Raw genomic sequence first — 12,500 nt, forward strand, 5'->3', positions numbered from 1 at the left:
AGTGGGCGTGTGAGATACATAGCCATTTTGGCCGGTGATGAAAAAAGTGATAAAGCCCTGCATGCACTTTTACTGGGACTTCTCATGAGCATATCGTTCTCTGAAATGTTTAATTTGACCCTCGACTGTAGCCTAGCCTACTTGGAGATCCACCACCATTTTTCAGCAGAGGTAAAAGTGAAAGTGATTCGATGCTGCGATGCTGCGCATGCCATCGCATTGGGTCCCAGGCTTGACTTCGCAACTGGGCATGAAACGGTTTTGCAAGCGCAATGCCCTTTGTGTTTACTGATTAAAAAAAAACCCTGAATTGTTCCTCGACATCAGCCAGCGTGAGTGAAGTGATAGGCCTAGGGAAGCAACTTGATTGGGGAGAACGCCGTGGGGGACGAGAGCGCAAGCAACACTATTGCGTGCTGTTTAGACTATGACACGTTCATTTACATAAGGTATTCATAAACTATTTTTGGCTTTGTTCAGTTTCACTGGTGTTTTGTGAAACATTCAGTATTTAGCTAATATTATTTACTGATTAATTTTAGTCATTTTTGTCGGACATTTTGGCAGGTCACATTTTATTTTGCCGGTCATTCATGATGCAAAACAGCCAATGTCCGGCCACAGCCGGCTAATGTGAACCCTGCTGCAAGCCTTGTGTGCCCCTCATCTTTTTGCCCCTCATCTTTTGGCGTTGTGGAGCATGAGTTAACTTGTGCTGTGATGCACAAACGAGATAAGACGGCTCAAGTCGGCGTGCTATCTTACTGCTTTGGTATGATGCAGTGTTGGTGTGTGTGTGTGTGTGTGTGTGTGTGTGTGTGTGTGTGTGTGTGTGTGTGTGTGTGTGTGTGTGTGTGTGTGTGTGTGTGTGTGTGTGTGTGTGTGTGTGTGTGTGTGTGTGTTGAGGTACACCTATCAACTTGTGCTAACAGACAGTGTCATCTCTAGAGTAATCTAATAAAGATGCTCCTCTCCAGGCTCCAGGAAACTAATCTTTGAGTGTGTGTGTGTGTGTGTGTGTGTGTGTGTGTGTGTGTGTGTGTGTGTGTGTGTGTGTGTGTGTGTGTGTGTGTGTGTGTGTCCCTAAATAAGATATCTGACAGCAAACATCAGATGTTTCCTCCTCATCAAAACAGCAGACACGCGCGAGCGCGCGCACACACACACACACACACACACACACACACACACACACACACACACACACACACACACACACACACACACACACACACACACACTATGAGGACTTGAAATAAAACCATCAGAAGGAAACAGCAATTACTGAACAAGCAAGAAAGATAATTCTGAGAGAGAGAGAGAGAGAGAGAGAGAAAGAGAGAGACAGAGAGAGAGACACAAAGACAGAGACAAAGACAAAGACAGAGACAGGAAAAGAGGAGGAGAGGAAGAGAGGAAGAGAGAAACAGAGAGAAAAAAAGACAGAGGATTCTCCCATGTGTGGAGAGGCAATCTGTGTTTGATTAGCCCCTGGAGGGAGGGGAGGGAAACCCTGCACGTGTGAGGAGAGGAACTGCAGCTGCTGCTTGTTTAGGAAGAGGAGGGAGGAGAGAGAGAGAGAGAGAGAGAGAGAGAGAGAGAGAGAGAGAGAGAGAGAGAGAGAGAGAGAGAGAGAGAGAGAGAGAGAGAGAGGAGGGCTGAGGGACGGAGGTAGAGAGGGACAGGAAAGAGAGAAAAAGAGAGAGAGAGAAATGGAGGGTGGATAGCCAGAGGAGGGAGACACAGAGAGGAGAGAAGGATAGAGGAGAGAAAAGGAGGGAGGGAGGGAGGGGCATCCCTGATGTGAGGGGGCGGGCAACAACTCTTAATTACCACAACAGTACACACACACACACACACACACTCACGCACGCACACACACACACACTCACAGGCACACAAAAACGACACAAAAACAGGCATAAACGAGCGTTTGAGGCACATTGCAAAGGAGGACAAAGACATGAAGTCAAAAAAATAAATACACAGACATAGATACAGACATAGATGTGCACACACACACACACACACACACACACACACACACACACACAGACAGACACACACACACAAAATACAATACACAAACCATGTAAATGTTAGAACTCTACATGCGTAAGCATTTACTAGTATCTAATATTAGATGTATCTGAAAAATATTTAACCATTTTCACGCGGACAGTATGTCAACACACATACATGTGTGTGTGTGTGTGTGTGTGTGTGTGTGTGTGTATGTGCGCGTGCGTGCGCGCGTTTTTATGCCTGTGTGTGTGTACAGGTGTGTACAGGTGTGCCCATATGTGTGTGTGTGTGTGCGTGTGTGTGTGTGTGTGTGTGTGTGTGTGTGTGTGTGTGTGTGTGTGTGTGTGTGTGTGTGTGTGTGTATGTGTGTGTGTGTGTGTGTGTGTGTGTGTGTGTGTGTGTGTGTGTGTGTGTGTGTGCGCCCAGATGTGTGTGTGTGTGTACCTTCTGCTTCCTCCTCTCTTTCCTCTTGTCCTCGGTGTCCTGCAGCATCTTCTCCCTCCACAGGTCCCAGAAGTACGAGGGGTTGGTGTAGAACTTCAGCCCTTCCTTGCCGTCGTCCCTGGGGGCGAAAGACGTCACGTAACTCCCCATGCTCTCGCTGCCTCGCTCGCGCGCGGCACAGTAGGCCCGCTTTCAGTCAAAAGCACTCGAAGATCACCTCACTGTGTGCGGCATAGTGTGCAAGTTCTGCCGCTTTGTTCGAAATGTTCCCTCCAAAAAAATGTGTGACGATCTAGCTTTCGGCAACACCCTAAAAGCACTTCACCGTGCCCTGCATAGTGTCCAAGTCAGGGCGCTGTGTTCAAAATAATGAAATCAGGTCAGCGTGCGCTACATAGTGTGCAATTACGATGCTCCGTTCAAAACACTCACTCAGCATTGTGTGAAAATTAGGGCAAATTTGTTAAAATAGTTCACTTTACACTGTCTATTCACTCTAAATAGTGAATAGACAACAAATTGTTCAAAACACTGAAAATTACTTCACACTGCACTGCATAGTGTGAAAGTCGTGCTGCTTTGTCCACTATAGCATGCTGTAGCACTGCGTAGAGAAAGTGTGATGATCTCGGCTTTCGGCGTGCAATACTAAAATAACTCCACAGTGCCCTGCATACTTTCCAAGTCACGCCGCTTAGTTCAAAATATTAAAATCATTTCACACTGCGCTGCAGGGGGTGCGAGTTACGCTGCTTTGTTCAAAATGTTCCCTTCACAGTGCACTGCATAGTCCCTCACGGCATGCTGCGACACACCTGCATATCCAAAACAAGGAACTGCGCAGCACCTCAGCGTCTTCTTAAACTATATAACGTGCCTTGAACCCATAAAGACACAGATTCTCGTGAGTGTACACTAAATAATAGCTAAAATAGAGGCTGGTACAGCATGAGAAAACTCCGGCATGCAAGGACTGTCCCAGAGCTCACAGGTGTAGCCTACATGATAAAAGCACATTACAGCGCACTTAGCGGCCGACGGTCTTTAGTCTTATCTCGAGCTGCTTAGGGTGAATTAAGCACGGGGCCGCCCAATCCCCACGCAGAGACGCGAGGTTAGACCCAGCGCTTTAAGGCTCCACTGCAGTCATAGGTGACGGCGCAGGAGAGTTGAGCTGGTTTCCTTAAAGGTGCACTGGGTTATGTTGTTAGCATGTCAAAGGAAACTGTTACGGCAATCAGTTGTGCTGAATCTCAAATGGTGCACTTGTGCACTTAGGGGACTATGCGTACATATGCACTGAAACATGAACACTGAAGTGCACAGGTGCGCCATTTGAGATCCAGAATTGGTCTTGGGGTGAAACTGTTCAAAATTGTTTCCAGCCAGAGGGGCTTTCAGCTGAGAATCAGGCCAATAGTCATGTGTGATTTCTAGCTTGAGCCCGGCTTTAAAGTGGACTGTGTGGCCAGCTTAGCATGATGCCATGTACAATACAGTGCAGTGCAGGTGGAGACTGAGTGGGGCGGCGAGGCTGCTGGGGCTGACGAGGGTAATCAGGGGCTAACGTGTGGAGATGGGAAGACAGCAGCAGGTGCTTAGCTTATACAACGGCAGGCAGGTTTGATCAATGGCCACGCGCACACAAACGCACACACACACACACACACACACACACACACACACACACACACACACACACACACACACACACACACACACACACACACATACATCAACCACACATATGCACACAAGCACACAAACACACACACGCACACTTATACATCAAACACACAAATGCACACACGCACACACAAACACACACACACACATCAAACACACACACACACACACACTGTACAATCGAACACACAACACAGACAACTATGGCTCGGCTGAGAGTATTTTCCTGAATAATAATGTTTCTGTGCGACAGAACGGGGGGAACATTAAAGCCACAGGGACCTTGTCAAGCTGTCAGGCTATCTAAGAGCACTGTGAACACACGGCCCAGGGAACACCACAGCCACAATACAAGCCTTTCAGGAGATGAAAACCACAGAATAATGCTGTCTTTTTGGTTGTCTTTTTGCATCTGATTCTACCTGTCTTGAAAAGGAACAAAGTTTATGTATGTACTGACATGTGAGGAGCCTGTAAAATGCATCACTGCATGTATGTATGTATTTTATTTATTTTTTTGTAACTCAAAAAATCCCAATAACAGGCTATATGAATATAATGATACATGAATATAATAACACATGAATATAATGATACGCATATCTAGATTTAGATGAAGATTTTGCTGACCTATAGGGAGTGAGGATGTTGAGGGGTGGCGGCTGCTCGCAGAGGTCAAAGGTCTCCTTCAGGGGGAGGGGCAACGACAGTCTGTCAAAGAGCTGCTGGTCCTGATTGGTGGAGCTGCGGAAGGCTTTGCGCATGGTGATGTCCTGGAGCGACACTGAGAGACGGAGAGAGAGGGGGGGGGTAGAAGAGAGTAAAGAAAGTAGACAGAAGACAAAAAGGGCATACTATTATTTCATTTGTTTCAAATTGATTTCAATGTTCCAAAAATAGCACATTTCATATGATTAAGTAGTCTATCCTAGGCAGTGACGGATGATGATTCCATGGGCCCCTGGGCCAGAAAACAAGACAGGGCCCCCCAATAAAGTCCTAGAATTTTTAAAAATATATATGAAAATATACATATACACTAGAGGCTTTGGCTTCAGGGCCCCCTTGACTCTTGGGCCCCTGGGTCTGGGCCTGGTAGGCCTGTGCAGTAACCTGTCCTTGATCGTAAGTATTTTAAATCTGTCTTGTCAACAGTGCTAAGCAGACAGAGAGAAAGAGGGAGCGATGGAGAGATAGAGAGGGATGAAGAGAGAGGAGGAGAGTGAGGGATAGTCTGTCTTGTCAACTTGTGCATGGTCATTGCAGTTATTAATGGCCATCTCCTTGGCAATATTGCTCAGCATCTGACCTGGAAAGCTCCTTTTAATCTGATTTTCAATTAGTCAAAGAATGTGGGCGGAGAGGGAAGTGTACGTATGTGTGTGTGTGTGTGTGTGTGTGTGTGTGTGTGTGTGTGTGTGTGTGTGTGTGTGTGTGTGTGTGTGTGTGTGTGTGTGTGTGTGTGTGTGTGTGTGTGAGAGAGTTCCAGTTCCCTGTCCATAGAGGCTGTGAAGAGAGCAGCTACACACTATTCGAATCTACACACACACACACACACACACACACACACACACACACACACACACACACACACACACACACACACACACACACACACACACACACACACACACACACACACACACACACACACACACGTCTATTTTACACATTCATCCCTTGGAGAAATACTGAAAAAGCAATTTTGTGAAACTACCAGATAGTGTATATAAATTAAAAAACACCCAGCTGTATTATACGAAAAGGATCAGTTTAAATGCATTAGTAATTTGCCAATTGTAAAAATGTTGTCTTTCTTTCTCATCACATTAACTCACTTCCTCAGCGATCATCTCCCACTTCTCATCCTTTCTGTTCTCGTCTGAACCACAGTACATAATGTGGCGCAGAGAGAGAGAGAGAGACAGACACAATCTATTTCCTGTCTCTGGTGACACGCTAAAAGCCTTCCCCCAGATCACATTAAGGCTCATTATATCCGTCATCTCCATAGCATCACTGCCACTCTGATCCATGGCCCCATGTGATATCATAACCCGTCTTCACATTGCTTTCTAGCACTCATATGCATACAGTATGCACTACAGGCATACCCTTTACCACTCAATTATCTCTAGTCTCACTAGTCTGTCTGTCTGTCTGCCTGTCTCTGCCTCGATAGCCTTGTCATCAAGAAACTTATCCAGACATCTTTGCATTAAATAAATGAAATCATTTCTCTCTTGCGTTATCATGGGATCATTCAAATTCTCTGTCTTCCTCTGCGTTCCTGTGTTTCTGTCTGCCTGTCGGTCTCTCTTTCTGTCTGTCTGTCTACATCTCTCTCACTCTCTCTCTCTCTCTCTCTCTCTCTCTCTCTCTCTCTCTCTCTCTCTCTCTCTCTCTCTCTCTCTCTCTCTCTGACATGTGGTTAATATGCAAGTACTGTTGCCTCGTGTCTATGCATTAGCCATCAGCCACACACCACTGACATTTAAACCACAGACAGGGGAACATTCAGCAACAGCTACAGAGTAGAAGAGAAGAGATGAAGACGAGAGGAGAGGAGATGAGAGGAAATGAGAAGAGAGGAGATGAGAGGAGATGAGAGGAAATGAGAAGAGAGGAGATGAGAGGAGATGAGAGGAGAGGAGAGGAAATGAGAAGAGAGGAGAGGAGACGAGAGTAGACGAGAGGAGAGGAGAGGAGAGGAGAGGACAGGAGAGGAGAGGAGAGGAGAGGAGGGGGGGGGCAGAGAGGAAAATAAGGGAAAGAGAGGAGGACGACAGCAGGAGGAGGTGGGGAAGATGAAGAGCAAACGGCCCTGTCTAATGGACGAGGAGAAGAAGGTAAACATTGAGCGATGAGTGGGTGAAGAGTGTGTCACTCTTGTGGCGGACATTCAGAGTCAAAAGCACCCCACATCATTAGATGGCTTCTGCCGGTATGAAATGGCATCGGACGAGGAGGAGATGGTAAAAACGGGTGGGAGGAAAAAACGATGGATGGATAGAGAAGAGCACATACTGTATAGAAGAGAGGTGGAGAGAGAGACAGATGAAAGAAAAGAAAAATAGGAGATGGGGAGGGATTTCAATCATGGGGGAAAGGAAGTCAGTGATGACACAGAGCATCAATTCTGTAGAGAGAGAGAGAGAGAGAGAGAGAGGGGGGGGGGGGGGGGGTTGCACACTACTTTATTAAGTCATTATTGTTCAATTTCATTTTAATACCACATTATCTGTACAGAGAGAGCAAGACCGAGACATTGGTAGAAAGAAAGAGCGAGAGAAAGAAAGAAAGAAAGAAAGAAAGAAAGAAAGAAAGAAAGAAAGAAAGAAAGAAAGAAAGAAAGAAAGAAAGAAAGAAAGACAGAGATAACCAGACAGACATGCAGGCAGGCAGACAGACAGACAGAGAGAGGCAGAGAGAGGGAGAGAAGGAGAGGAAGAGAGGCAGTGTGGGTGTGTGGGGGCGCTGGATTGGCTGATAACGAGTATAGGGTTTCCCTCTAACCCGATTGGCTGTGAGTGATTGATGAGCGTTCTAATCTGCTCCGCTCTGCAGGGCTGCGCGTCGCTCCATCAGACGTCATGTCGGGCTCCACCGCAACGCTCACGTCAATGACTGCCTTTAGCGGCCTCTAACACAGACCACTTCTTCTGCAGAGGCTGTGTGTGTGTGTGTGTGTGTGTGTGTGTGTGTGTGTGTGTGTGTGTGTGTGTGTGTGTGTGTGTGTGTGTGTGTGTGTGTGTGTGTGTGTGTGTGTGTGTGTGTGTGTGTGTGTGTGCACGTGTGTGCACGCGTGTGTGCACGCGTGTGTGCATGCATCAACGATGCTTTGGTCACGGTATTATTCACTTTTTAGAATGCTAAGCGTGTAGTGTAGTGTAGTGTTTGTGGAGGGATAAGCATATGCTTATACTGTGTATCTGTGTGTATCTTGTGCGTGACTGAATGTCTGACCATGTGCATTCCTTTCTGTTTTATGTTTGTTCTGTATATTTGTTGTGTATATTGTTTGATATCAGTGTCTTCTGCACTATGTTTGCGTGCGTGTGTGTGTGTGTGTGTGTGTGTGTGTGTGTGTGTGTGTGTGCGTGTGTGTGTGTGTGCATACATGCATACATGCGTGTGTGAATATGACTACATATCTGTGTGTCTGTACATATGTCTGAATAATTCAAGATGTGTACCTACATGTGTGTGTGCATGTTTTATTATTAATGACTGTGTGTGATGATGTTCACTTGGGGGACAGACAGACACACCTAGTGTTAGTCTGGGGTATTGTCCTGCCTGCCGCATGGTTGCTAGGGAGTGCTTGGTTACCAAGGGCGTATCTCCGGATCATCCCCCGTGACCCACAGATTTACAACCCAGCCCTCTGACCACAATCACACAGCTCTTCTTCTCTCCTCTCCGCACAATACAGGACACACTCATCTCTCTATCTCTCTCTCTCTCTCTCTCTCTACAATCCCTCCCTGACCACAATCAGACTACTCTCCTCTCCACACCTCACTGCACCGCCCAATACACACTCACCCCCCCTCTGTCTCTGTCTCTGTCTCTGTCTCTCTCTCTCTCTCTCATCCAGCCTCTCAACCTGTCTGACCATAATTGCACTGATCTTCTCTCTCTCTCTCTCTCTCTGTCTGTCGGTCTGTATGTACTATGTGTGTGTCTCTCTCACACACACACATTACGCATACATACAAAATATATATTTCACCCCCCACCCCCACCCCTCAGTTTCCTCTCCTCCTACCTCATTGTGTCACATCTTTCTTTCCCTCTTGACCATGATCACACACTCCGCTCCCCCTATCCATTCACTCACCATTCACACTCTCTCTCTTTCTCTCACTCTCTCAAACCCTCCCATCTCTCCCAATCTTTCCTCTCAAGCTCTCCACCTTCGGTGTGTCTTTCTCCCTACCTCTCCTGCCTTTGCTAGATCATCCTCTTTCCTTCTCCCTTCTCCATTATCTTCATCTGTCTCTGTCTCTGTCTCTCTCGCTCTCTTTCTCTCTCTCCAACCTATCTGTTTCTCTCCAACCTATCTTTTTTATTCCAACTCTAAATTCAACTGCTCAACTTCACAAGGTGCTTAACTGCCTTGACAAATTGCCGCACTCTTCCAATTGTATTGCCAAAGTAATTGTGACATAGATGGAGCGTCTCTCTTCTCTCTCGCCGCTTCTCTGTCATGAATGTGTGATGAGGGGGGAAATTGTCTGACGATGATTTAATAAAGGAGCACTAAACCGCTCTCGTTCATTCTTCCACACGTCTTTACCTATCAGGGCCAGACTAAGATGGCCTGCGGACCCTAGGCTATAGGTTGCTGTGGGCCCCCGGAAAGGCAAATTTCACGCCAAATTTACGTAGACACTTGCTACGTTTACATGACGGTTTTAATCCCGAATTAATAATTCCGGATTAAATAGTTCAGTCGAATTTACTTTGATCTTTCATTTAATTCCAAATTAAGAAGTGTTGACATGACATGATGTTTTCAAAGAGGAATTGAGCTTTATTCAGAATTAAAGTGAGCTAATTCCGAATTGAATGTCTCATGTAAACGTAGCAAATGTAGTCCAGCGGATGGGACACACAAAAGGGCCTTATCGTGCACTTTTGAGTAAAAGCATGAAAATCGGTACACATATCCTTCTTGATATGCTGATTGATGTTAGTGTTGGAGGCGTCGCGAAAAATGCATCGTTTTCAAGATGGCCGCCAAATTCAATATGGCCGACCCATATTAATGAATCTACCTGATATTTGGTAGTAAAAGCATGAAAATCGGTACACATATCCTTCTTGATATGCTGATTAATATTAGTATCTGAGATGTATGTAGCGAAAAATCCATTGTTTTCAAGATGGCCGCCGAATCTAGTATGGCCGACCCATATTAATGAATCTTCTAGCCACTTGGTAGTAAAAGCATGAAAATCGGTACACATATCATTCTTGATATGCTGATAAATATTACCATTGGAGGCATTGCTAAAAATGCTGTATTTTCAAGATGGCCGCCACATCCATTATGGCCAACCCATATTAATGAAGCTACCTGACAGTTTGTAGTAAAGGCATGGAAATTTGTGCAGTTACTTTTTTAGTCAATACTTTGCAAAAAAAGAGTTTAAATTTCAAGATGGCTGCCAAATCAAATATGGCTAACGCATTTTAATAAATCCTTCAGGCACTTTTAGTAAAACCATGGAAACTGGTGCACATTTACTTCTTGATGTGCTCATTAATATTAGAAATTGAGGCATTGTGGGAAAAAACACATTTTCAAAATGGCCAACTAAGAGTGTTTATAAGAAAATACATATTTTTCTACAAAAATATTTTGGCATTGCATATAATTAACACTCACAAAATACCATTGAAAATGATTAAACATTATTGGCATGTTATCAAATGAAGTGATGCATATGTTATGGTTTTGCCCAAACTGTGTCTGCCACCACCACAATAGATTATTTTCTGCAATGTGATAACTTTAGAATAGGTGCAAGAGTTTGCACCACCTCTTGTGTTCTACCACTCTATAATAGGTACATGAATTGAAGTGTTAAAGCCTTACACTTTGAAGATTGTTGACTTTGTTTGCATTATAGGTTTTGTACAGATGGACAGATATGTATGAAATGTTCTCTGCTAATACTCTTCAATGGGTACACTGATTGCATTCTTGAGGCCTCAAATAGGTAATACGGCAGTAGCGTTATGTACAAATCCAAGACTTTTGAGGGGCTTGTGGGATGTACAGCACCTCTAGCGCTTAGTGATAACTGCATAGGCCTTGTACAAATTCCAAAAGGGCCAGGATTTCAAGATTGCTAGACAGAAAGTTAACTTGATTTGTTAATTCATGGACATTTTTATGATTGCTTACTTCAAAGAAACTAATTGTTGATGACTAAGCTTACTTCAAGCTGCACAAGGTTTTCAAACAAACTGCAATCCTGCACCCAATGTTGTATGGTAAGCTTATATCTTGCCTGGTTAACACAAGTTGATCTCACAAGTGATATAATCTGGTGGTTATGCAATTTCTCATAGTAAAGTTGTGATTTACGATTGCCCATGGCAGTTTATAGGTCGTTAAGAATGTGGTATTTGGCATATGTGTAGCCCATATCCAATCATGTCAGTTGTATCTATTCAAACAAACTGCAGCCATCGCCTTTACACCCCTACTCTTTCTCCTGATTGCACCCCAAGATCTGGTACCCTCACTGAGGGATGGAATCCATGCTACATTTCAGATCAGAACAATTGTGTAAAGTAGTAGGATTTCACAGGTTATGGTATATACATGGCCAACTGCCAATAATGCCTAATTAAAAGATTGACATAAACTTTGAATAAATGGTGAATGGCACAGTTGGAACATGATGGCCATCAAAAAGTCAACTCAGGGTATGTAAAATATAACTTGAGTGAAAAGTTTACATGTATTAGGATTCATTTCTAGACCAGGATAATGATGTGAAGATTTGGCGTGTGTGTGTGTGTGTGTCTGTCTGTCTGTCTGTCTGTGTCTGTGTCTCGCGTGACCGGTGCCGTACGGCAGTCTGCACACTGTGCACAGCTGGTGTGTGAATGTGTATGTATGCGTGTATGTCTTTTTTCAAAGCGCTTTGAGTAAACTTCATAGTTGTGATACTGTGCTACATAAATACATATTGCAATGTATTGTATTGTAATATGGGTCAGTCATATTTGATTTTTGTTCATGGCCCCTAATATGAATAAGCATCTAATGTAAAGAAGTAACTATGTGTACCAATTGTCATGCTTTTACCAATTACCAGGTAGTTAATATGGGCTGGCCATATTTGATTTGGCGGCCATCTTGAAAACAATGATTTTTTTTCCCCGCGACGCCTCCAATGCTAATATTAATCAGCATATCAAGGACATGTGTACCGATTTTCATGCTTTTACCACCAAGTGTCAGGTAGATTCATTAATATGGGTTGGTCATATTGGATTTGGCGGCCATCTTGAAAACGATGCATTTTTTGCGACGCCTCCAACGCTAACATTAATCAGCATATCAAGAAGGATATGTGTACCGATTTTCATGCTTTTACTCAAAAGTGCACGATCAAATCACCCATCCGCTGGACTAATGTCATAATTACGAGCTAGGAATTAAGGATAACATGTCTACCAATGTACTCAACAAAACAGATGAATTTGTCAATATTGCATCTTTCCACTGTTCTGCAATTTTTCACATTTGGCCAAACAGCTCCTATATTGACTGTATGTAGTGTATCATCCAGCCATGCTAACCACAGCCACTCAAGGCC

The 12,500-nt window shown here is 44.4% G+C and overlaps 1 protein-coding gene across 2 annotated transcripts in view; it reads right to left on the reverse strand.

Moving 5' to 3' along the window:
• Positions 1-12,500, reverse strand: part of wasf1 (WASP family member 1) — an 89,941-nt gene that overhangs the window by 16,587 nt on the left and 60,854 nt on the right. For both annotated transcript variants that reach the window (XM_063223068.1, XM_063223067.1), the window contains exons 4-5: positions 4,786-4,939; positions 2,470-2,587 (exon numbers count right to left, since the gene is read on the reverse strand). In XM_063223068.1, the coding sequence (XP_063079138.1) occupies positions 2,470-2,587; positions 4,786-4,939 (272 nt within the window). The remainder of the gene's footprint in view (positions 1-2,469; positions 2,588-4,785; positions 4,940-12,500) is intronic.

The sequence above is a fragment of the Engraulis encrasicolus genome, chromosome 18 (genome assembly GCF_034702125.1).
Source record: "Engraulis encrasicolus isolate BLACKSEA-1 chromosome 18, IST_EnEncr_1.0, whole genome shotgun sequence".
NCBI classification, from domain to species: Eukaryota; Metazoa; Chordata; class Actinopteri; order Clupeiformes; family Engraulidae; genus Engraulis; species Engraulis encrasicolus.